This window comes from Mobula birostris, chromosome 13 (assembly GCF_030028105.1).
Source record: "Mobula birostris isolate sMobBir1 chromosome 13, sMobBir1.hap1, whole genome shotgun sequence".
NCBI classification, from domain to species: Eukaryota; Metazoa; Chordata; class Chondrichthyes; order Myliobatiformes; family Myliobatidae; genus Mobula; species Mobula birostris.
The window spans coordinates 73,722,948-73,749,799 of NC_092382.1; the positions used below are offsets into that span (position 1 = coordinate 73,722,948).

Below are 26,852 nucleotides of genomic sequence, written 5' to 3' on the forward strand. Positions count from 1 at the left end.
GCGGACATTTACTTTGGGATTTGTTCCGCTTTAATGAGGAGTTTGACACTTGTGCGACGACGGTGTGAGTGGGGGTAACGCCCTCTCGGCTGGTCCGCCTCCACGACTGGTTGTAACCAATGATTGACATCCGTTCGCACCAATGGGAATAGCGCAGCTCCTGAACCCTCTGTTGACAGCGGTGGGGAAGGGGCTCGTCACGTGATTAGTAGCCCAGCCGTTAAACCGATAAAGCTCGAGCTCTCCAGCGCATGGGTGACGTAAGACACCGCCCACGTGAGGGCAGATGCCGGTGTGGGGAGCCCATGTGTGACGTCAGGCGCGTGGGTGCGCGTGTGTGACGTCACCTGTGGGAGAGCACTCGTGTTTAAAAGCACCTCAATGGACATTTCTTATGATTTCAGTGGGACAACAACATTAATCACGGGTTTCATCACTGAATCCAGTGTTGTGAGATGTAAAGTCCCCTGTTATGTGTCCGGCTGTGCCGTGTTGTTGGTGGAGTGGGCAGCGTGGTGTTTGTCTCGATTCGGGTCACAACACCAGAATTGCCAGCGGGGTCCACACACAGTGTATTAGTGACCAGAAAACCTCCCGTCCCTGCAGTCTCTGTCTCCTGGTAAACTCAACACCCTGACAATGTGGACCATAGATACCCCTTCCTCTCAGAGTCAGGGAATCATTCAGACAGCTGATCAAAGAGAGGAATTATATTTATTGGTCATTAAAGTTCACCCAGATTCGTTTGTACGGATTTGATGTGGAGTTCGGGGGTCACAGTGAAAGGGCCGGACGGCCGAACTCTCTCCGTTGTCCAAACATCCTTCCAGGTGAGGCGACCCTTCACCTGTGAATCTCCCGGGGTCGCCCGTTGTGTCCGCTGCTCCCGATGCGGCTCCTCTACACCGGTGACACCGGCTCCTCCGCAGCTGTGCGGGGTCGGGTTGTTTTTTCGGGGGGATCGATGTTATTTTTCCCATTTGCGGGAGGGGTGGGTTTTGGGGGTTGATGATCGGGATGCCGTTCTTTTTTATGCGGGGGTTGGGTGGGAGTTTGATGTTTCTCTCTGAACGACTTTCATGTTCTTTGTTCCGTGGCTCACTGGAGAAGAAATAAAAAACGTCAGAGTTGTTTATGGATATCTGCTTTGATAATTAATTAACCTTTGAACTATCTGCTCCGAGCGGGACTTCCCGGTGTATAAACATTTTCATTCCGATTCCCATTCCCGTTGCGACGTGTCAACCCATTGCCTCCTCTTGTGCCAAGATGAGGCCACCCTCAGGGTCCAGGATCAGCGCCTCATATTCCGTCTGGTTACCCTCCAAACTGATGGCATGAATATCGATTTCTCCTTCCGCCGAACAAATCTCCCCCTCACCTCTCCCTCCCACTCCCTCTCTTCCTCTCTGACTTTTCACGTCCTCTCACCTGCTGAACACTTCTCTCTGGATCCACTGCTCCATCCCTTTCTCCTATTCTCCACTCTCCTCTCCTATTAGATTCTATTTTCTTCTGCTCTTGTGCTTTCCCACCTACCTGGCTTCACCTATCACCCTCCAGCTCGGCATTTCCTCGCCCGCCCCGATTTTATTCAGATATTTCCCCTATTCCATCTCAGTCCTCAGTTCAACTGGAAACGTCGACTGTTAACTCTTTTCGATAGTTGCTGCCCGGCCTGCTGAGTTCCGCCAGCATTTTGTTTGTGTTGCTCTGGATTTCCAGCATCAGCAGACTTTGTTGTGTTTGTGATTTACATCTCCGCTGTCACTCACGCCTCCGGCCACTAGTGGCGCTGCAAGGACCTCCGGCCACCGATGGCGCTGCACGGACCTTCGGCCACCGGTGGCGCTGCACGGACCTCCGGCCACCGGTGGCGCTGCACGGACCTCCGGCCACCGGTGGCGCTGCACGGACCTCCGGCCACCGGTGGCGCTGCACGGACCTCCGGCCACCGGTGGCGCTGCACGGACCTCCGGCCACCGGCGGCGCTGCACGGACCTCCGGCCACCGGCGGCGCTGCACGGACCTCCGGCCACTGACCTCCGTCCACGGGTGGTGCTGCGGCGAATGTCCTGCTGAACGTCGGCCCGGTGCCCAGCACAGTTGTCGCCGGCGGTTCTGCTATCGGGGAGGTGAGTAATGGAGTTTGTGTAAATCGGGGGTTTGCTGCAGTTGGAAAGGGCCGGGACCGAGTTCTGCTGGACGGCTGCAGGCTCCGGGCTGTCCGGTCCCGCAGCCCCGGTTTTAGCTTTGCGTCCGAGCCCGGGCTGTGGGATCAGTCAGTTGTGGTTCCCAGGCTGGGAGGGGGTTTGGGGTGAAGGGGATCTGTCTGTGTGTGGGTAGAGGTTACGGGTGGACTGTGGGTGTGGGGGTGAGTGGTCGGAAAGATGTGGGACCCTAGGCCTGAAAGGGGGCGGTTGTTAGAAAGTGGGATGTCCTTTCAGCAGGGGTGCAGTGCTAATTGTTTTAGGTGCCGGAGCTGACAAAATACTTGCCATTTCCTATATCCCCTCTCTCACCCAGTTTGTGTATCTGCTGATTTCATGTACTGGGCAACCTCCTTGCCCCAATCGAGTAATGAACAGGTAAACAAATTGAGTGTGGTATATATATATATATCTTATGTCAAAATCAGATTTATTATCACAGGCAATTGAAGTGAAATTTGTTTGACTCAGCAACAGCAGTTGAATGCAATACATAAATACATATTCTGGCATAGATAATAAATTAAAACATAATAAATAAAAAACTAAATCATTATGCATAGTGAATAGACCATAAGACAAAGGAGCAGAAGTAGGCCATTCGGCCCATCGAGTCTGCTCTGCCATTTTATCATGAGCTGATCTATTTTATCCTATTTAGTCCCACTGCCCCACCTTCTCACCATAACCTTTGATGCCCTGGCTACTCAGATACCTATCAATCTCTGCCTTAAAGACACCCAATGACTTGGCCTCCACTGCTGCCCGTGGCAACAAATTCCATATATTCACCAATCTCTGACTATAAAATTTTTTTCGCATTTCTGTTCTGAAAGGGCGCCCTTCAATCCTGAAGTCATGCCCTCTCGTACTAGACTCCCCCATCATGGGAAACAACTTTGCCACATCCACTCTGTCCATGCCTTCTAACATTTGAAATGTTTCTATGAGGTCTCCCCTCATTCTTCTAAACTCCAAGGAATACAGTCCAAGAGCGGACAAACGTTCCTCATATGTTAACCCTCTCATTCCTGGAATCATTCTAGTGAATGTTCTCTGTACCCTCACCAAAGTCAGCACATCCTTTCTTAAATAAGGAGACCAAAACTGCCCACAGTACTCCAAGTGAGGTCTCACCAGCACCTTATAGAGCTTCAACATCACATCCCTGCTCCTATACGCTATTCCTGTAGAAATGAATGCCAACATTGCATTCGCCTTCTTCACTACCGACTCAACCTGGAGGTTAACTTTAAGGGTATCCTGTACGAGGACTCCCAAGTCCCGTTGCATCTCAGAACTTTGAATTCTTTCCCCATTTAAATAATAGTCTGCCTGTTTATTTTTTCTGCCAAAGTGCATAACCATACACTTTCCAACATTGTACTTCATTTGCCACTTCTCTGCCCATTCTTCCAATCTATCCAAGTCTCTCTGCAGACTTTCCGTTTCCTCAGCACTACCGGCCCCTCCACCTATCTTCGTATCGTCAGCAAACTTAGCCACAAAGCCCTCTATTCCATAATCCAAATCGTTGATGTACAATGTAAAAAGAAGCGGCCCCAACACGGACCCCTGTGGAACACCACTGGTAACCGGCAGCCAACCAGAATAGGATCCCTTTATTCCCACTCTCTGTTTCCTGCCAATCAGCCAACGCTCTATCCAGGTATGTAACTTTCCTGTAATTCCATGGGCTGTTATCTTGTTAAGCAGCCTCATATGTGGCACCTTGTCAAAGGCCTTCTGAAAATCCAAATATACAACATCCACTGCATCTCCCTTGTCTAGCCTACTGGTAATTTCCTCAAAAAATTGGTTGAATAGATTGTTAAAGATGTGTAAAAACAGAAATGATGTATATTAGAAAGTGAGGTAGTGTCCAAAGCTTTCAAAGTCCATTCAGGAATCAGATGACAGAGGGGAAGAAGCTGTTCCTGAATCGCTGAGTATGTGCCTTCAGGCTTCTGTATCTCCTGACTGATGGTAACAGTGAGAAAAGGGCATGCCCTGGGTGCTGGAGGTCCTTTATAATGGATGCTGCCTTTATGAGACACCGTTTCCGTAAGATGTCCTGGATACTTTGTAGGTTAGTACCCAAAATGGAGCTGACTAGATTTACAACCTTCTGCAGCTTCTCACGGTTCTGTGCAGTAGCCCCTCCATACCAGACAGTGATGCAGCCTGTCCAAATGCTCCCCACAGTGCAGCTATAGAAGATTTTGAGCTTGTTTGTTGTCATGCCAAATCGCTTCAAACTCCTAATAAAGTACAGCTGCTGTCTTACCTTCTTTATGACTACATCGATATGCTGGGACCACGTTAGATCCTCAGGGATCTTGATGCCCAGGAATTTAAAGCTACTCACTCTCTCCACTTATGATCACTCTTATGATGATCGGTACGTGTTCCCCCGTCTTACTCTTCCTGAAGTCCACAATCAGCGCTTTCGTCTTACTGACATTGAGTGCCAGGTTGTTGCTGTGGCACCATTCCACTAGCTGGCATATCTCACTCCTGTACGCCCCCTCGTCACCACCTGAGATTCGACCAACAATAGTTGTATTGTGGGTAAATTTGTAAATGGTGTTTGAGCTGTGCCCAGCCACACAGTCATGTGTATACAGAGAGTAGAGTGGTGGGCTAAGCACACACCCCTGAGGTGCGCCAATGTTGATCGTCAGCGAAGAGGATATGTTATTACCAATCTGCACAGACTATGTTCTTCTGGTTAGGAAGATGAGAATACAATTACAGAGGCCCAGGTTCTGCAACTTCTCAATTAGGATAGTGGGAGTGATGGTATTAAATGCGGAGCTGTAGTCGATGAACAGCAGCCTGACATAGATGCTTGTGTTGTCCAGGTGGTCTAAAACCGTGTGAAGAGCCATGGAGATTGCATCTGCCATTGACCTATTGTGACGATAGGCAAATTGCAGTGGGTTCAGGTCCTTGCTGAGGCGGGAGTTCATTTCAGTCATAACCGACCTCCCAAAGCATTTCATCACTGTCGATGTAAGTGCTACCGGGCAATAGTCCTTAAGGCAGCCCACATTCTTCTTCTTTGGCGCTGGTATAATGGTAAACCAAGATGAAAGAAATATATCAATTCCAGAGCTCCACAGAAATATAGTGATAGTTAAAACATTAACAATAGTATAGCCTATCAGTACATTTCAGTGTATAACTGGTACAATAAAACATATAATAATTTAATAATATGACAAAGTATTACATGGTTGTACTCACTAATTATCATAAAATATAATTATCAAGCAAGTAAAGAAAAAGACAGTAATCATGTATTTTACCAATTTAAAAATAATTACCTACTTACCAAATGCCACCAATGAGAAGTTTCACAATAATTTCCACAAAGGGTCAGGTGTAATATGTGTTCGTGGGTCTGAAGCAACTCTTGTCCTGGTATCATCTGCTGATCTGTGGTACTGCAGCCATGTTGTGACATACGGCTCAGATTCCACTGAGCTAGAGGAGGTCTGTGTAGTTTAACAAACATAAGTGCTGATACATGATCTATGAGAGTCCTTGAGTGTGTTGTTGTTATTATCAAGTTGATGTGACTGAATCCTCTCTCACACTCAGCAGTACTAATAGGAATAACTTGTGAACAGCTCAGTAATGGGCGTAAATCTTGGGGGATGCAGCGTCCACGATCCTCCACATAATCTCTGAAGGCATTTATTACAGAGGAAGAAGAAAGCTTAAGCCTCTTACAGAGAGATGATATTGCAGCTTCTCCATCATTCTCCATCAGGCAGAAGGTACCGAAGCATCCGGGCTCACACAACAAGACTGCGTAACAGCTTCTTCCCCCAAGCCATCAGACTCCTCAATACCCAGAGTCTAGACTGACATCCACATCATTTATTATTATATTGTTATTTGTCCGCTACTGTGCCTATTGTCTTGTTTATAAATTATTGTACTGCCCTGCACTGTTTTTGCACACTTTATGTTGTCCTGTGCAGGTCTGTAGTCTAGTGCAGTTTTTTAATGTTGTTTTATGTAGTCTAGGGTAGCCTTGTGCAGTCTCACATAGTCTAGTGTAGTTTTGTGTTGTTTTATGTAGCACCAGAATCCTGGAGAAACGTTGTCTCGTTTTTACTGTGTACTGTACCAGCAGTTTATGGTCGAAATGATGATAAAATACGACTTGACTTGGAAAAAAAAATTAAGCAGTATTTTAGCAGGCCAGTTATCTTTATCAAGGACACACATTTCATTTGGCTGGGAATTAATACATACTTTGAGGTTTAGAAGTTTGAGAACTTTTCAAGGATGTTGCCGTGAACATAAGGTGCTGCAGATTGTTTATAAGACGAGCAAGAAATTGTCGATAGTTAATGGAGACAATTTTGTTGTTGCTTGTTAAGGTAATTTCTCCAAACTTCCCCTTTTCAACTGCCTCTTGAGCTTCTAGAGTTTTTGTACCAGGTTGGTCTTTCAGTCCATGCAGTGATCTTATGCTCCATTGAATCAGTTTGTCTGCATAAACAGTCGTAGTAGTGCGTTTCTGTAAACACTCTGACAGTAAACCAAGTTCATGCAACGTGTCATACGTTAGAGCTCAGTCCGATAGAAACTGTCCTGAAGAATCTTTTCAACAGACCTTCATAGGTTTTTCTGTCACTCCCAGATCCTGTTTCATTCTTCATTGCTTTTTCAAAGTGAAAACACAGTGCTTCATAATTTTGTCACACTGCTGAAACTGTTCGAAATGAGCTAGCCACGCACCTGGTGCCCAGAACACGGCCTATTTTGCAAATTTGTTGTTCTAGTTGAGAGGCACATTCAGACAGTTCCTTTTGATTTAGAGATGATCTACTGTAAACAGAATATAATTTGTCCATAAGTAATTGAAAATGATTTATTCTATGAACTTCTCTCACTGAATCACCTACTGCAACTTCTAATCTGTGACTAAGACCGTGCCAATTTGTCACAGGGTAATGTTCCTTGAGAATTGTAGCAACACCAGATTTGACAGCAGGCATTACGTTCGCCCGATCACTAGCAAATGCTACAAGGTTCTGTTTCAAGTAAGAGTCATCAAACCCATGGTTCATGAGACAATTCAGAAGATGCTTAACAATAGTTGCAGCTTTCTGATCAGGCAGTTCAATTAGATCTAAAAACATAAAATGGGGATCACCTTCCTTATCACGTTTCAAATAAACTATTTCGGTGGTCTTAATGCTCAGGCTTGTTGATTGATCAATGAGAACAGAAAATTTGCCATTTTTTCTGTTTGATATGCTAGCAAATTTTCTTTTTCATATTAATGGCTACTGTTGAAGTCAGAAGTTTACATACACCATACACCACTCAGTTTTACACAATTCCTGACATTTAATCCAAGAAAACATTCCCTGTCTTAGGTCAGTTAGGATCAGTACTTTATTTTAAGAATGTGAAATATCAGAATAATAGTAGAGGGTGTAAAAGAGGCTTACCAGGATATTGTCTAGATTAGAGGGCATGAGCTATAACGAGAGGTTGGACAAACTTGTGTTGTTTTCTCCAGAGCGGCGCAGGCTGGGCTGAGACTAGATGAACGTTTATAAGATTACGAGAGGAATAGATAGAGTGGACAGACAATATATTTTTCCCGGGGGTTGAAATGTCTAACACATTTAAGGTGAGAGGAGATGTGAGCGGCAAGTTTGTTTCTTTCCACAGAGTAGTGAGTAGCTGGAATGCTCTGCTTGGGTTGATGGGAGACCCCCACCAGTCACGTGATCCCATTTGCCCGTCGCATTTAACCACAGATGTAACAAGCCCTTTGTGCATGCTCACAGTCTCCGGGTGAGCCGTGTTTTCCTTTCCGCTCAGTGCTGGACTGGATTGGATCATCTGCAGGATTGGGAAAGTGTCTTTGCCTCCTGGGTCGGGGTGCCAGGGGTTGGGATCACTGTCTGTGGGCCAAAGATATCACTTTCCCATCGGTGTGTATTGAGACCGATCCCGAGCGGGGAGATCTGATGTTGGCCGTGAGCCCTGAACCGAAAGCCAATTACTCATTTAGTACCCAGTTATCTGGGCTCTTCAAAAAATGTGTCGACTTCACTTAATCTGCATTGAACGATCCAAACCAGGAGCCCAGGCTGCCTATTTCCGCAGAATTCCCGCCAACAGCTTCAGTGAGGCTGTGTGCCACAGATCTGCCCCACCCTCCGCTTTGCGATGCAAATTCATGTCGTGTGTCCCTCAGTCACCGGATGGGTGGTGATGCTTCCTCCATGTTGCGTTGGGGAAATCTGATGTTGGCCACCGAGTCCTGTTAACTTCCCCCAACTCGCCTCATTTCCTGAGGCTCCTCGCATTTGTCCTGAAGCTTTATGGATCTTGTGTCTTCTCCCCGACTAGAGTGGGTGAGAAAGGAGAACGTCCCAGGTTTTGGGGATCTTTGATTTCACTGCCTACTTTACCGAGGGACTGGGAAGTCTAGGGGGAGAGAATGGTTTCTGTGATGTGCTGATCTGTATCCAAAGTTCTCTGCTGTTCCTCGCAGTCACAGGCAGAGTAGTTACCATGCAAAGTGTGAAGAGTCTGGGTGGGAAACTTTCTATGGTGTGTTGATAAAAATTTGGTGAGGGTCAAAGGGCATATGCCAAAATTCTTATTGTTTGTTCTAACTATGTCATTTTATGAGCTTTTATTATGTGCGATTAATTCAGTATCTGTGTATCAGTGATCGTCCTTGATCCCTTCTCCCACCTGGTTCCTTCTGCTCATCCCTGCCCATCTTGTTCAACCTCTGTTTAGTCTCCTGCCGCCCGCTTCAGTGGTATGCAGCAACCATCTGGGTCAACCTCGGTCCACCCTGTATCCCACCACCTCAATGTTATATATCAGCAATCTTTCTTTTACCCTTTGTCTTCATTGTGAAGTGTTCTTTTGCACACTTGGCCTTGCTGAGTTATTTCCAGAATCAGTTTTTGTTAGCTGGAATGCCAGAGGGTCATCAGGTTCCAGTTCTGTTGTGCATTGGTGTGGAGATGCTAGTTATTGAACTGTGACTGGCTGACACACTGCAGCATTTTACTGGCAGCAAAGAGTACTGGGAGAGTTGGTGCTTCGGCTATAATCCTGTGATCTACATTCCAGGCATATGGAACTGTTGGTGTTTTGGCTTTGACTTTGGTTAGTGCTTCTACAGATGGGGCTGGATGGTCGTCCTTCTGCAATGAAGCAGAAATTTCGAGCAGCTGGAGGAGGGATGTATGGTTAAGTAAACCTACTGAATGCTGAAAAGCCTGGACACAGTGGATATGGAGAGGATGTCCCCATTAGACAGAGAGTCTGATCTGACAGCACAGTCTCAGAATAAAAATGCTTCCCTTTAAAACTGAGATGAGGAAAATTTTTTGGCCTAAAGATATCTGATCTGTGGAATTTGTTGCCACAGAGGTTGGTTGAGGCTGCCATTTGAGTAATTTTATAACAGAGATTAATACATTCATGATTGCTAAGTAGCTTCAGGGTTACAGGAGGAAGGCAGGAATATGGGGTTGGAATAAAACTCAGCCATGGTTGAGTGGTGGGGCAGACAAGATGGATTGAATCACCTAATTCTGTTCCTGTCTCTTATGTCTCACCATGTCTTATGCCATATCGTTTTGTGACGTGTGAGGGACAATAAAAGATTGTTCACTGAGATCATTATACCTGCCTTCAATGTTTAGCTTTCTGAGTTTTGTTCTTAGTAACATTAAGCAGAAATGTTTGGTTCTCCTTTTTATTGTTAATGTGCTTCATTACCTTTCGTGTTACAGTTAGACCTGCGGTGAGAGATTCATTGGAAGAAAACCCCAACTGGAAGCAAACCACGACTCAAATGAGGGAACAACAACATCTGAACCAGCCCGAGGATTTTGAGCATTAACTGGAGAGAACCCATCTGATTTGGAGGATCCAGTGATTCATCAGGAGAAAGTTTGGTGAGTCTCATTTACTCAAACACTGGTCCTTTAGGCATTACATACCTGCACAAAGGAAGGTAGGAAATAGTTGGAGTGAGACTGAATGTGCCCAGAAGTACCAGTTATGCCTCTGTCAGACCCAGTTGCAATCACTCCAGGTCTGGTAATGTGTTTCCAGCAGCCCAGCCCTTTAAAACCACTCACATTCTGTGGAAGTTGAATCCGGATAAAGTCACTCAGAGACTGTATAAGTACAAACTCGTTTTTCCAAGCACCCGGAGCTTACTCAGTTCGTCGCTCAAACAGGAACAGTCTATGACTGTACCTGCCCTATCCAGTAACTGACTAACAATTCCCCTTACACCACAGGTATATCTGTCCAGATACCCCCCACACAAGACAGGCTGGAGCCAAAGTTATTTACAACATGACAGCCCCTAAAGACAAATTACAAAGTAGTCATCATGGCTTACACACACAGAACAGACTGGAGCTGTCCTATCTCTATGCATGAGTGCACAGGGAGATAAGCATCCTGAAACCCTAGCTAGCTACCCTCAAGAAGAAATATGGCTCAGCATGGCTCAGCACATCTGTTGATCATCAGCAGTTTCTTTCAGAAAAACAGGCTGCTATTGTTTAACGAAGTGTTAACCCTTTTACATACTTTATCATTCCCTCCTTTTGATTATTACTTGATCTACAAAGCAGTAATTTTTTACAGAGAAAGCAACAATGGTAATGATAACAATCATATGTACAACTATTAGGCCATAATGCAATATCATGCCCCACATATTACCGAACAGGCCTTCGAAGACCACCATTTCGACCCTTTGGTGAACCCGTGTAAATCCTGCCCTACTTTCTTGATGCTGTCAATCTCCTTGGCAGTGTGCTCGGAGAGGGATGTAATGTTAGTAGAGTCATCAGGGCTATAGGTGCAGCATTCTGTGTCAATAATAGCACAGGTTCCCCCTTTCTCAGCCAGGATAAAATCTGAAGCCATACGATTCTGTGGGATTGTTTGCCGGATTGCAATCATTTCAGTGGATATTTCTGTTACTTGGGCCTGTGTTTCTGTCAGGGCCCCTGCAGTATTGTGGCCAGCTCCTCAAGTGCTGTAGCCAAATTGATTCTCTCTCATGAATTCCTGGCTACTCCATAGGAGAGAAAAGCGATCATCCAAAATCTCAGTTATTCCTCTCCGCTGTTGGGCACCTGCAAGTATGGCCAGGATGCATGTTTCCCAGTATAGGAAGTTCTGTTTGGTGGGGGCCTGAGATACCATCCCTCAAGACACTGACAGCCACAGTCATCTCTGACTGAACCACAGTTCCTCACCTCACTTCCCCGGGTGATATTTGAGAAAGCCCAGGCTGGGAGTTCCTCAGTCTGGTTGAGCGGGATTACTGACATTGGAATCATAGTTTTACCATGCTGGGAAATTTCAGTACAAACCCAGCAGGCCCCTACTTCTACCTGTTTGGCATAGGTGTGACAGAAAGGTGTTAACATGGGGGCCCCCGGATTCTGGGGTGAGCCCTCTCAAAGATGTAAACACGAACACCACTATTAACCAATACATTTTCCTTTAGTCCAAGAGAGTCCTTCTACTCAGTTCCTTCAGTAACACATTTGTAGTCTGTTTGATGTATCCACTGAGATTGCCCCTTCAGTTTCACAGCGTGGGAGTGGTCAGTAACTCCTGATGTGGTCCTCTCCACTGAGGTCCGAGTTTCCCTCAATTCCAGTTCTTGATCAGGACAAAATTCCCAAGTTCTATGGTGGAATAGTCACTCCTCTCTGTGGGGTAGTTCTCTTCCTTGTAAGCCTGCCATACCTGCGAATGTAATGCTTGGAGAATTTTGGTTAGTTGGCCCGTAGTCATGTACAATTTCCGGAAGATTATTTATGTACAACTCCAAATGCATAACGGGAATCTGTGTAAACGTTCGCACTTTTGTCTGTTGCAAGGATACAGGCACGAGTCGGAGCAAGCAGCTCAGCCTTCTGGGTGGAGACAGCTGCCTCAAAAGAGGCTTGCTCAACTATTTCACTGTCCGTCACTATCGCATAGCCAGAATATCGTGCTGGATTCACAAAGAGCTTCCGTCCTCATAAAATATTGCCTCGGGATTGAGGGGATGTTGCGAAATGGGTGGGAGAGTCTGTCCTTCTCTCACGGTGATCCGGATAGGGAGCAGTTGGTGTGGCCGACTTCGTGGCCTGAAATTGCCCAGAGATGGGGTATAACATCTTGGGTTCGGTCAATATTAAAAGTGTGCCTTACCAGATGTCCCGTCTTCACCTCAGACTCCTTCCAGTATCGGAGTTGGCCCGCGGCAGAGTCTTGCCAGTCTCCCTTGGTGCTGGGGACTTGTTTCGTCAGGGTGTAGGCAAGGAACTCCAGGTTCTTCCCTCGGAGAGGTCCCAGAGTGCTATCCTTGTCTGTGCAGAGAATCTTGACTTACAATGGTTAGAGCAAGTCTCTCCCTGCTAGATTACACCTCAGACTGGTGGTGACTGTAAATGAAACCACACACTGGGTCCCCCTGGAATTCCACCTTCAGTGGCTGGGTACGTGAATACGTACGTTCTGTGCCTTCAAACCCAGACAGAGTGATTGTAGAATCTGATAGCTGGAATCCCTTTTCCAGTACTATTTTCCGATACCTGGTTGAGAGTGGTTGTGGTTGTCCCCATATCAATCATAAACAGAATTGGAATTCCAGCAACTTGCAATATTACATTGGGCTCTTCCCGAGGGGTGGTACTCATGGTAGGAAGCATCCTTGCTTGTCAATTTCTATATGGATTGTTGTCCCCACCTGTCCCTTGGTAGGTTTTTGTTCCCATTTCTGATCCCCAGATATAGCTTGCTCGCGTCCTTCACCCTGCTGAACATATTCACCTTTAATATTAGTGCCCTTCGGGGTTGATCAGGATTCGAAAGTCGGCTCGCAATAGTATGTCAAAGCTCGTCGCATTCGATTTTGTTCACTGTCAGGCCAATCCATATTACTTGTTTTAATCATGTTGGCTAACTTGGTTGGTAAGCATTGGAACAGTAAGGTATTAAACTGGGGGACGGATTCCCATCATTAAAGGCTTGGTCTCCTGCGAAAGTGCCATAGCAGGCCACAAATCGCTCCCAATAGTCTGGTCCCGATTCCCCAGGCTTAGCTTTGCATTCAAGTACTTTAGTGATGTTCACAGGTTGCCGGAGAGCCCTTTCCAAGGCTTGAATAATCCGGTCTGTCTGTTCATTCTCATTATGGTTTCCCACTGGTAACTCCTGATAGGTTTGGTATCTCAATTCTGCCTTTCACTTCCCCCTCCTCAGCTCAGAGAATCGTGCAGCAGAGACAGAATAAATCTTGCGGTGTCACTTTATACATTTGTAGAGTACTGCAGACATACTGAACAAACTGCACTGGTTTTTCTTTTCTATCTGGGGCCTGATTCATGATCATTATCATTTCTTAAGGCTTCCAGGGTGCAGACACAGGAATCACTGAGGGCTGTCCCTCCTCCTGCTCGTGGATTGGGCAGCATTTGGGTGGGCAATTGTCTTTGTGGAGCCATTAACTCTGGGGTTTTATTGGATTCTTCCCTCCCTGTCTCGGAATAATCCTCAGTATTCCCTGTGTGGATCTCTTTTACCCGAGCAGCCGCCGTATCTGAGCACTGGGAGGATTGGGGTTCAGGAGCACTGGGTGCACTTGGACAGTGTGCAAAGGCTCTTGTGAGAAAATCCTTCATTACCCGTTAACAGGCCTACGAGATAGGTTGTGCGAGAGTGCAGATGAACCCAATCGAACCCAAAGGAGATCAAAGTTCTTAGTGCCAGTGATTTGCTAGCTGTAAGAATGAATACCTCTCTATATAAAATTCACTGTGCACATTTTGTCACTGGGTGGAAAAAATGCACAGTACAAGATTTTTGTGCGCACTGGTCATTACCAATTAGAAGGGACATTGGTGGGAAGGTGGGGAGACCTCCAGTGTCCCTGATGCCCTCACCTGAAACAGGGGTTCCCAACCTTTTTTGCACCGCAGACTGGTTTATTATTGACAATACTCTTGTGGACCGGCCGACTGGGGGTGGGGTGGGGTGGAGTTACCAAGGGACAAGGATAGCAGTCAAATAAGTTGTGTTTACTCTGAGAAAGACTACAATGACCATGAAGCCTTGCACGGGCACTTGTGTGTGCATGCGTGTACGTACCGATTTTTTTTCTACAAATTGTTTTTGGCGATTCTGTTCAGTGAAACTACACTGTACATACATTATTTCTACTTTACATAGGCTGTGTATTTATCGTATCATTCCAGCTTTTACTTTATATTACTGTTATATAGTGATAAGTCAATTATAAGTCACTTGTAACTCATCATAACATTTTAAGTAACGTTTGGATATTAAACACACAGCACATATTTTCCCCGTATGAACATATAAAATCATTGCAACACACCAATATCGCTGAATCAATGGGAGCCCTGGGCTTGTTTCCCTGCAACAAGACGGTGCCATCGAGGGGTGATGGGAGACATCGATATTCGAAGGGAGTTCCTTATGTCCAGTCTATTCCACAATTTAGTTTTCATTGCATTCATTGCAGAAAACCCCGCTTTGCAGAGATATGTTGGAAATGGAATCAACGTTTTTCGTGCTTTCGTGGCTATCCCAAGATATTCAGCCTTGACTTTGATCCGGAATGCCGGCAGAGATGTTATGTCAAACGTACTTTTCAGCCCACCGTCATTTGCAAGCTCGAGGAGTCGATCTTCTTCCCGTGCTGACATGGATGACGTGTGCGGTTTGACCTCTCATGCGTTCAAGTTCAGCAGAGCAGTGGGCATGATAGAGAATGAGGAAGGGTGCAGCTGACTCATATCGCCAAATCATATCGTTGCCTCGCGGCCCGGTACCGGTCCATGGCCCGGTGGCTGGGGACCACTGACCTACAAGATGTGCATCCAGCTGCAGCTTGTAACCCTGCACTTTAAGGAGTTGGAACTTGAGATGGATGAATTCCGGATCATCCAGGAGTTGGAGGGGTTGATAGATATAACATGAAGAGAGGCGAGTTACACCCAAGGTGCAGGACACAGGAAACTGGGTGAGAGTCAGGAAGGGGAATGAGGTTAAATAGCCATCGCAGAGTTCTCTTGATGTTATCCTGCACAACAACAGGTGGGCCACTTTAGAAACTGCTCGGGGTCGGGAAATTACCTGGCAGAGGAAAGTCAAAGCGGTGACAAGGGATTTGTTAGTTCAGGAATTTAAACTAGCAGAGGTCTAATATTCTAGTGGTAAGTTTGGCTTGTGCGAGTGTGGGGAGTCGGGGGTGTTGGTTAAACACAGTTGGAAAGAAACTGTTCCCAAATCTGACCATATGAGTCTTCAAGCTCCTGAGCCTTCTCCCGGAAGGAAGAGGGATGAAAAGTGTGTTGGCTGGGTGGGTCGTGTCCTTGATTATCCTGGCAGCTCTGCTCCGACAGTGTGCGGTGTAAAGTGAGTCCAAGGACGGAAGATTGGTTTGTGTGATGTGCTGCGCCGTGTTCACGATCTTCTGCAGCTTCTTTCGGTCCTATGGATGTTATGTTGACTTGTAGAAGACATTGGTGAGGCCTAATTTGGAGTCTTGTTTGCAGTTGTGGTCACCTACCTACAGGAAAGATGTAAAAGAGGTTGAAAGAGTTCAGAAAAAATTCACAAGGATGTTGCCAGGTCTGGAGGACTTGGGTTATTGGGAAAGATTGAACAGATCAGGACTTTATTGCTTGGAATGTGGAAGATTGAGGGGAGATTTGATTGTGACAGAGGGGCATAGATAGGGTAAATGCAAGCTGGCTTTCTCCACTGGGATTGGGTGGGCTACAACCAGAGGCCATGGGTCAAGGGTGAAAGGTGAAAGGGTAGGGGAACATGAGGGGAAACGTCTTCACACAGACCATCATGCAGGTGTGGAATGAGCAGCCAGCACGCCCAGTGCCTGCAAGCTCAAGTTGAACATTTCAGAGGTTTGTACAGGTACCTGGATGGTAGGGGTATGGCAGTAGAAAGTTTAAGCAGCTCGGCACCAACCAGGTGGGCCAAAGGGCCTGTTTCTGTATTGTATTATTCTATGACTGTGACAAGAACCTGAAATAATACAAAAACTCACTTTAAGTCCTTTTACTAGCTGTGCGGACCAACCATTCATCTCAGCAGGAATTGTTTATATGGTGTTAAAACTGTGGCACTTTAAGTTAATAATACATAAAAGAAAAGTTAATAATACATAAAAGAAAATTCCAGCTGCATGTTAACAAAGGCTATTCGTGTGAGAGTGTTTCAGTTACTGTGGGGCCAGGCACCCATGCAGCTCAGTGGGAACAGGGAATAATACCAATGGAGAGAGTCAAACTGAGCCAGGTCACAGATTGGGGATGGTAGAAACATAGAAAAAAAAACTACCCCATAACACGGGCTCTCTGGCCCACAAAGCTGTGCCGAATATGTCCATACCTGAGAAATTACCTCTAATTTTCTGAGCTCCATATACCTGTCCAGGGGTCTCTTAAAAGGCCCTATTGTATCCACCTCTGCCACCGTTGCCAGCAGCCCATTCCACACACTCAGCACTCTCTGCGTAACAAAACTTACCCCTCAGATCTCCTCTGAACCCATTCTCATAGAGACAGGAAGAACATCAGAGAATTTGATGGTCATTCCAGATACCATCACTGTGCGCAGTTAGAAGATGATTCCTTGCTCTAACTTGGGTTGAACTTCACTGTAACAGTGTGATGCCAGATCACACCTTGACAGCTCAAGTGATCTCATCTGAAATGTTGTCCTGCACCCATTGATGGATTTTGTAAATCTTTTTACAGGTTAAAAATGAAAGGGAATTTGTCTACGGGAATCTTGAACACAACACGCTAGTTTTGCTGTCTCTGTCCAGATATTTAAGAAGTGGAGCAAGGGATTCACTCGATCATCTGACTGACTGGCACGCTCGTCATTTTACACAGGGCTCAGACTGTGGGAATGGATTCAGTCGGTCATCTCAACTGAAGATACATTAGCAAGTTCACACTGGGACGAGGCCCTTCACCTGTTCTGTGGGTGAGAAGGGATTCAGTCGGTCTTCCCACCTGTGGACACACCAGTCAGTTCACACTGGGCAGATGTTGGTAATCTGCTGAATTTGTGGGGAAGGATTCACTAGGTCATCTGACCTAATGGCTCACCAGCGAGTTCACACTGGAGAGCAGCTGTTCACCTGCTCAGACTGTGGGAAGAGATACACTCGGTCATCCGCCCTACTGAGACACCAGTCAGTTCACACCGGGGAGCGGCCGTTCACCTGCCCGGACTGTGGGAAGGGATTTACTTGCTCATCTAAACTGAAGCTACATCAGAGAGTTCACACTGGAGAGAGGCCATTCACTTGCTCAGACTGTGGGAAGGGATTCAGTTCGTCATCTCAACTGAAGATACATCAGCGATTTCACACTGGGGAGCGGCCGTTCACCTGCTCAGACTGTGGGAAGGGATTCACTTCGTCATCTGAACTGAAGGGACATCAGCGATTTCACACCAGTGAGAAGCCGTTCACCTGCTCAGACTGTGGGAAGGGATTCACTCGGTCATCCGACCTACTGGTACACACGTCAGTTCATACTGGGGAGAGGCCGTTCAAATGCTCAGACTGTGGGAAGGGATTCACTCAGTCATCTAAACTGAAGGTACATCAGAGAGTTCACACTGGGGAGAGGCCATTCACCTGCTCAGTGTGTGGGAAGGGATTCACTTGGTCATCCAACCTAAAGGCACACCAGCGAGTTCACACAGGGGAGCTGCCGTTCACCTGCTCAGACTGTGGGAAGGGATTCACTTACTCATCTCATCTGAAGGGACATCAGCGAGTTCACACTGGGGAGAGGCCGTTCACCTGCTCAGACTGTGGGAAGGGATTCAGTCGGTCATCCCACCTACTTGTACACAAGTTAGTTCACACTGGGGAGAGGCCGTTCACCTGCTCAGTGTGTGGGAAGGGATTCACTCAGTCATCTCAACTGAAGGGACACCAGTCAGTTCACACTGGGGAGAGGCCATTCACCTGCTCAGAATGTGGGAAGGGATTCACTCGGTCATTCCACCTACTGAGACACCAGCGACTTCACACTGGGGAGAGGCCGTTCACCTGTTCAGACATTGGGAAGAGATTCTCTCAACCAAATCAACCAAATGTGCATCACTGAGTTCACACTGGGGAGAGGCCGTTCCCCTGCTGTGAATGTGGGAAGCGATTCACTCAGTCATCTAACCTTATGTAACTCTCGCTTCAGCTAGCAGATTAATATAGGGGGTGATAGCCCCCCTGCCCGGCCAAACTTAAGAAATCTCGTTTGGGTGGATGCTGCGTGATGTGTCCCCTGTTACAAATCAGTACCCGGAAATAATAAACAGTAGACAATATCTGATTAAACGATTGAGCTTTATAATTCTTACTTTGACTGAGGCTGAGGAACTGGTGTAGGGGGCAGGGTTTCAGATTTCAGGATCATTGGGATCTCTTCTGGGGCAGGTGGGACCTGTACAAGAGAGACGGGTTACACCTGAACTACAAGGGGACCGGTATCCTTGCGGGGAGGTTTGTTAGTGCTATTGGGGAGGGTTTAAGCTAGGTTTGCAGGGGGATGGGAACCAGAGTGCCAGAGCAGATAGTGGAGCGGGGGTGAAAATAAATGATGTTAAAAGCTCGTGCAAAGCCACAATTAGAAGGGTTGTGAATAGTGGAAATAATCTCCTGAGGTGTGTCTATTTCAATGCAAGGAGTATTGTGTGGAAGGCAGACGAGCTGAGGGCGTGGATTGACACATGGAATGACGACATTATAGCCATTAGTGAAACTTGGCTGCAGGAGGGTCAGGACTGGCAGCTTAATGTTCCAGGGTTCTGATGTTTCAGACGTGATAGAGGCAGAGGAATGAAAGGTGGTGGGGGGTGCAGGTGGTAGCATTGCTAGTCAGGAAAATGTTACAGCAGTGCTCAGGCAGGACAGATTAGAGGGCTTGTCTATTGAGGCCATATGGGTGGAGCTGGGAAACAAGAAAGGTATGGCCACATAAATGGGGTTGTATTATAGACCACCCAGTAGTCAACGAGAATTGGAGGAGCATATCTGCAGAGAGGTAGACAACTGCAGGAAGCAAAAGTTAGTGATAGTAGGGGATTTTAATTTTCCACATACTGATTGGGTCTCCCATACTGTTAAATGTCTAGACAGGTTAGAGCTTGTAATATGTGTTCTGGAAAGTTTTCTAAATCAATATATGGAGGTACCAACTAGAGAGGATGCAATATTAGATCTCCCATTCGGAAATGAGTTAGGACTGGCGACGGAAGTGTGTAGGGGAGCACTTTGGTTCCAGTGATCATAACGCCAGTAGTTTCAACTTGATCATGGATAACGATAGATCTGGTACTCGGTTTGAGGTTCTAAACTGGAAAAAGGCGAAATTTGAAGAAATGAGAAAGGATCCAAAAAGCATGGATTGGGACAGTTTGTTCTCTGGCAAGGGTGTGATTGGTAAGTGGGAAGCCTTCAAAGGAGAAAGTTTTGAGAGTGCAGAGTTTGTATGATCCTGTCAGGATTAAAGTCAAAGTGAATAGGAATAAGGAACCTTGGTTCTCAAGGGATATTGGAGCTCTGATAAAGAAGAAGAGAGAGTTGTATGACATGTATAGGAAACAGGGAGCAAATAAGGTGCTAGAGGAGTATAAAAAGTGCGAAAAAAAACTTAAGAAAGAAATCAGGAGGGCTAAAAGAAGACATGAGGTTGCCTTGGCAGTCAAGGTGAAGGATAATCCAAAGAGCTTTTACAGGTATATTAAGAGTGAAAGGATTGTAAGGGATAAAATTGGTCCTCTTGAAGATCAGAGTGGTCGGCTATGTGTGAAGCCAAAAGAAATGGGGGAGATCTTAAATGGGTTTTTTACGTCTGTATTTACTAAGGAAACTTGCATGAAGTCTATGGAATTAAGGGAAACAGGTAGTGAGATCATGGAAACTGTACAGATTGAAAAGGAGGAGGTGCTTGCTATCTTGAGGCAAATTAGAGTGGATAAATCCCCAGAACCTGACAGGGTATTCCCTCGGATCTTGAAGGAGACTAGTGTTGAAATTGCAGGGGCCCTGGCAGATATATTTAAAATGTCGGTATCTACGGGTGAGGTGCTGGAGGATTGGAGGATGGCTCATGTTGTTCCGTTGTTTAAAAAAGGATCTAAAAGTAATCTGGAAAATTATAGGCCGGTAAGTTTGACGTCGGTAGTAGGTAAGTTATTGGAAGGAGTACTAAAAGATAGGATCTACAAGTATTTGGATACACAGGGGCATAATATGGAGAGTCAACATGGCTTTGTGCGTGGTAGGTCATGTTTAACCAATCTGTTTTTCGAGGAGGTTACCAGGAAAGTGGATGAAGGGAAGGCAGTGGATATTGTCTACATGGACTTCAGTAAGGCCTTTGACGAGGTCCCACATGGGAGGTTAGTTAGGAAAATTCAGTCGCTTGGTATACATGGAGAGGTGGTAAATTAGATTAAACATTGGCTCAATGGAAGAAGCCAGAGTGTGGTAGTAGAGGATTGCTTCTCTGAGTGGTGGCCTGTGACTAGTGGTGTGCCACAGGGATCAGTGCTGGGTCCATTGTTATTTGTCATCTATATCAATGATCTGGATGATAATGTGGTAAATTGGTCCGGGTGCAGGTCAGTGGGACTAGGCAGAAAAGTGGTTCAGCAGAGCCAAGAAGGGCATTCTGTGTGGTAGTGTTCTGTGGTTCTATATGGTTAGTGAAGTAAACAAAAAGAAAAGGGCCCACTCTCTCCATTCGCATCTTCTCATTTCTCCCCAACAAAAGAACACGAAAATCCCTCTTCCAGACTCACAAGAAAGAACATTTCTCTCACTGGATGACCTCGCACTCCAAAACCCTGTTATCTCCAGTCATAACCTAAACATTGCTGCTACAGAGAAACCATTACCTCAGCAGTGAAACACTGCACAGAGGCCGTTACATTAGCAGTGAAACCTTACAGCGTGTTACACTTGTGACATACTGCTGGGTTCACACTGGGGAGAAAGCTTCAATAAGCTGCATGCTGGATATTTGTCCATCACCGTGCTGAATGCAATTTCGAGAGTGACTGTCAGTGCTGAACTCTGCAATTATTGCTGCTGCTCACCACACCCAGTTCTGCACCCTGGTCACTGGGCATGGGAGGAGTTTCTTCTGCTGCATATTCACCTTTAATGGGGCTGGAGTTTAATATTCTGGATCTGAGACAAATAAATCAGTTCTATTTTAAACTCTGTCTCCGGTACTTAGTGAATTTATAACACACCTAGTGTACAGTAGAGAGTCAACTCAGGCCGGCTGGACCCTGCCAGTGATTCAGTGCCACAACAGTCCTTTGAAATCCTGCACTGTTGTTCATCTCTCACTCTCCCTGTGGTGATGGGTTCCAAACAGTCACCACTCTGTGGGTGAAGAGGTTTTGCTTGAATTCTCTGCAGACTGAAGTCGTCGAGCTGACTGCAGCTCTGTCTGAGATGTTCTTCGCCCCTCTAATCTCTGGGCTGAGGAAGAATGACATTGGTAGTTAACCTCCTTATTCAGGGCTCATTTCCACATTATGGGTCACTTTCCCTGCTTGTATAGGGTTGTTAGAAAACACCACTGTCCTCTAAAGACTGAAAGCAGAATGGGAAACTATCAGTTGGATGTTCAACGGAGCAGAGTCAGAAACCAGAGGGGGGTCTGCACAGGGCAGAGTTTGGGGCTCTGGACGATGGTCAGGGTAAGAATGTATGATGAGGAGAAGGGAATCAGCAGCGGGGCGTGGCAACGAATGACAGAGTAGCAACATTTGGAAGCTGATTGACAGGGAATATAATTCGGTTGTCTGACTGATGACACAAGCAATGCCCGTGGTGAGGTGCTCCACTTCGAGGAACATGTGTGTGTTGGGAATAGTTTTATCTATTGAGGGAGTTGTTCCTGCTTGTTTATCCTGTAATATTATATCCAGATGGTTATTTGAGATTGTCCTGTCTGTAATAATTTATTGATTATCATATGAAATGTGAGATTCTGTCCCGAACTGGACCAGGTTTGAATTTATGGTGCCTTAATGAAGTTATGGTGGTCATTCATGAGTTTTTATTTTAAAGCAAGATTTTGGTGACTGATATTTGCCATTTCATTGTGCCTTCATAAGTAATCAGATTGATTCAAACTGCTGGATCCTGGAATGTGTTGGATTGTGTCTGGTTTCTCGGCATTTGCTGGATTTATTGCCTTGTTTGTTTGTATTGTATGTATTTTTGATTTTTTTTTCCTTTGTTTAAACACTTTGTCCTGTATTTCTGCAAGGAACCCCTCTGTTTCTGGGAAGAGGTCTCCAACTCTCAGTCAGGTGCTCGATGCTTCCTTGTCACCATCTGGTCTGCTCAGATCGTTGGGATGTCTCCCATGGAGGGTCATACTCGTTCCACTGGTTAATGTTTTCTTCCATAGTGATGATTCATTTCTCTGAGTTGTCCTCTCATTGAAGTTTTCCGGTCTGTATTTCTTATCACGATGGCATACACACACCTGGAGTGCTGAATCCTGTTCATTTTTGATGAAAATATATACTTAGAAGTTTTATCTGACTGTTGTGTGATTTTTTTTTTCGTGTGTGTTACTTCTCTTCCTCCTGTCCAAGGTAATGTTAATCTAAGTGGGTTTGAGTGTCAATGGTCTATTCTAAACTTTTCTAAAGTTCTTATTTATCTTTGTAAATTTGACTGATTGAAATGGGACCAAGATATTTTTTTTATTTCAAAAAAAAGTCAATTGATGAAGATGTTTATTGCCTTTGTTGAATTTGTTAACTATTGAGCTCTGTTTGGCAGTTTTTTAAAAAACTTTGAACTAAATTTTGTTAAAGGTTTTCCCTATTTTGCACTACTTCCTATTTTCTTTGCTTGTTGATATTCCAGATACGTGGGTGTCAAGAGTCCCAATGAAGGGTCTTGTCCCGAAATGTTGATTCCCATCCATAGATGCTGCCTGACATGCTGAGCTCCTCCAGCACTTTGTGTGTAGTTCTCTGGATTTCTAGCATCTGCAGGTCCTTTTGTTTCCCAGATACTTGCATGTTTCTTAAAAGAACAAGCTGGTAGTGGGGTTGTGTGGCTCTGTTGGTAAAATATTAAACAAAATCATTAGAAAGAGGTGGCATAGGGTTGCAAGGTGTAGAATCTGTGGGTAGATTTAAGGAGCAGCAAATGTAAAAAAAAAAAAATCCTTGATGGGAATTGTATGGAGACCCCCAAACAGCAGTAAGTATGTGGTCCACAAAATAAAATGGGAGATAGAAAATGTGTGCCAAAAGGGCAATGTTACAATAGTCATGGAGGATTGTCATGCAGGTGATAAGGAAAATTGGGATGGTGTTGGTCTCAAGAGGAGAAATTCGTAGAGTTCCTACAAGATGCTTTTTCAGAGCAGCTCATGGTTGAACCCACTTGGGGAACAGCTATTCTGGATTGGGTGTTGTAATGAACCGGATTTAATTAGGTCACTTAAGTTCAAAGAACCCTGAGGGGCAAGTGATCTTAATATGATCAAATTCACCCTGACATTAGAGAAGGAGAAGCTAAAGTCCGATGTGGAATAAAGAGAATTACAGAGGCATGAGAGCAGAATTGGTCAAAATTGATTTGAAAAAAGATGGGCAGGGATGAAAACAGAGCAGCAATGGTTGAAATTTGAGAAACCAAAGACGACATAAAAAACAAACACAGAGCATAGAGCAAAAATTTCTAGGAAGTTAGAGGATTGGGAAGCTTTTAAAAACCAACAGAATGCAACTAAAATAAATAAGGGAAAAGATGGAACACATAGGTGAGCTAGGCAGTAATATTAAAGAGGATACTAAATTTTTCTTCAGGTACATATGGTGTAAAAGAGAGGTGGAAACCACTGGGAAATGATGCTGGAGAGGTATTAATGGGGTGGGGGTGCAAGGTGAACTGATGAACTGAATAAGTATTGTACATCACTCTTATCTGTCGGAGACACTGGCAGGAATATGAAAGTCCCAGATGTCAGTGGTCAGAATGTGTAAAGTTACGTTACTCAGGAGAAGTTTCTTGGGAAACAGAGATGGTCTGAAGGTAAATAGATCACCTGGACCAGATGGTGAACACACCAGAGATCTGAAAGAGGTGGCTGAAGGGATGTGGAGCCATTAGCAATCATCTTTCGAGATCTTACCCCCACTACCCGAAATCTCCTCTCCTCACCCACCCTCCCAACTCCACTCCTGTCCCCGCTTGCAGGGCAACAGTCTGCCGGTGTTTGCCCCCCAATGTGGTGAATCGCCACCACCGTGGGCTCAGACATTTCCACAGATGAGCCCCTCCTGTCCCCACCGGGACAAACATCCTGTCCGCCCCCTCTCTCACCGTCTTCATCCTCTCCCTCCCCGGGGAACCGGCATCAAACCGACGGGCCGAGCGGTCTCCTCCTACCTCTCAGCGATACATCAGACTCCGGCCGCAGGAGACGCTTCACAAACGCCCCAACTTCCCTCGGAGGGAAATGGAAATAAATCAGAAAGCGGACATTTACTTTGGGATTTGTTCCTCTTTGAGAAGAGATGCCAGCGGGGTAACGCCCTCTCGGCTGGTCCGCCTCCGCTATTGGGCGGAAACAGTGATTGACATCGCCTCGGGCCAATGACTACAGCGCAGCGGAGGAGAGGGGTGGAGGGGTCTCGTGGTCGGTAGCTCAGCCGTTAAACCGCCTCAGCACGAGCAGAGCAGCGCGTGTGTGACGTCAGGTACGCGCGGGGGGGAACCATGTGTGACGTCATCTGTGGGGGAGCGCTTGTAATTAAAAACACCTGAATGGACATTTCTTATGATTTCAGTGGGACAACAACATTAATCACGGGTTTCATCACTGAATCCAGTGTTGTGAGATGTAAAGTCCCCTGTTATGTGTCCGGCTGTGCCGTGTTGTTGGTGGAGTGGGCAGCGTGGTGTTTGTCTCGATTCGGGTCACAACACCAGAATTGCCAGCGGGGTCCACACACAGTGTATTAGTGACCAGAAAACCTCCCGTCCCTGCAGTCTTTGTCTCCTGGTAAACTCAACACCCTGACAATGTGGATCATAGACACCCCTTCCTCTCAGAGTCAGGGAATCATTCAGACAGCTGATCAAAGAGAGGAATTATATTTATTGGTCATTAAAGTTCACCCAGATTCGTTTGGACGGATTTGATGTGGAGTTCGGGGGTCACAGTGAAAGGGCCGGACGGCCGAACTCTCTCCGTTGTCCAAACATCCTTCCAGGTGAGGCGACCCTTCACCTGTGAATCTCCCGGGGTCGCCCGTTGTGTCCGCTGCTCCCGATGCGGCTCCTCTACACCGGTGACACCGGCTCCTCCGCAGTTGTGCGGGGTCGGGTTGTTTTTTCGGGGGGATGGATGTTATTTTTCCCTTTTGTGGGAGGGGTGGGTTTTGGGGGTTGATGATCGGGATGCCGTTCTTTTTTATGCGGGGGTGGGGTGGGAGTTTGATTTTTTTCGCTCTGAAAGCCTTTCTTTCCTTGTTTCGTGACTCTCTGGAGGAGAAAAAAACTCAGAGTTATTTATGGATACCTACTTTGATAATAAATTAACCTTTGAACTATCCGTGCCGAGCGGGACTTCCCGGTGTCCAAACATTTCATTCCGACAAACTGAAGCTATCAGCTTTTCCAGTCTCTCTCTCTCTAGACTGGCCGACTGCCTGTCTGCAGATCGCTCTCTCTCTCTTATGGTTAAATCCACAGTCAGCGCCGTCAGCCTGTGACTGACGTCATAGTCCCGCCTCCTCACTCCGGCGCTCTTAAAGACACAGTCACAGTCCGACCGCAGGCTCGCAACAGCCGCAACACAACTTCCCGACTTTTCAACTCAGTGCTTCAACTAATAAAGACAACCGCGTCATTTGCCTTCTTAACCACCCGATCAATCTGTGCAGTCTCTTTCAGGGAGCGATGAACCTGGAGTCTAAATTCCTCTAATCATCAACACTGTTCAGGGTTTTGCATTTAACAGTGTACTGTCTCACACATTCGACCAACCGAGCTGCCAAGTTCACAAGTACGGGAAGGTACAGGGACAGAGAAACACTGACTTGTGGCAGCATCACAGGCAAGTACATTCAGATAACACACGGAACACAAATTATACGATTCTCTGTCAGTAACAACCTATAAATACGTTTTATGTTATTAACAATATGTAAAATACATTGTGTCGTGATCAATATTAAAATGTGCATTTTGTGTCAATAACAGACTTGGAAATGTTGAATTTGGTCCCTGTCTCCATTCCTCCTGGAGTCCACAACCAGCTCCTTTGTTTCTGTGACATTGAGGGAGAGGTTGTTTTCTTGATACCACTGTGTCGGGGTGATGACTTCTTCTCTGTAGGCTGCCTCGTTATTATTTGAGATTATGCCAATCAGTGTAGTGTCGTCAGCGAATTTAATTAGCAGATTGGATCTGTGGGTGACGACGCAAATCATGGGAATACAGAGAGTAAAGGAGGGCGCCAAGGAGACAACCCTGTGGGGTATGTGTGC

At 46.0% G+C, this 26,852-nt stretch overlaps 1 protein-coding gene across 1 annotated transcript; it reads left to right on the plus strand.

Moving 5' to 3' along the window:
• The first annotated feature begins 2,038 nt into the window (after window positions 1–2,038).
• LOC140208001 (uncharacterized) lies at window positions 2,039–23,378 on the plus strand. Its single transcript, XM_072276534.1, has 4 exons — window positions 2,039–2,135; window positions 10,010–10,174; window positions 17,045–17,994; window positions 23,360–23,378. The coding sequence occupies exons 3-4, from the start codon at window positions 17,396–17,398 to the stop codon at window positions 23,376–23,378; spliced, it is 618 nt and encodes a 205-aa protein (XP_072132635.1). The 5' UTR covers window positions 2,039–2,135; window positions 10,010–10,174; window positions 17,045–17,395.
• The last annotated feature ends 3,474 nt before the right edge of the window (window positions 23,379–26,852 follow it).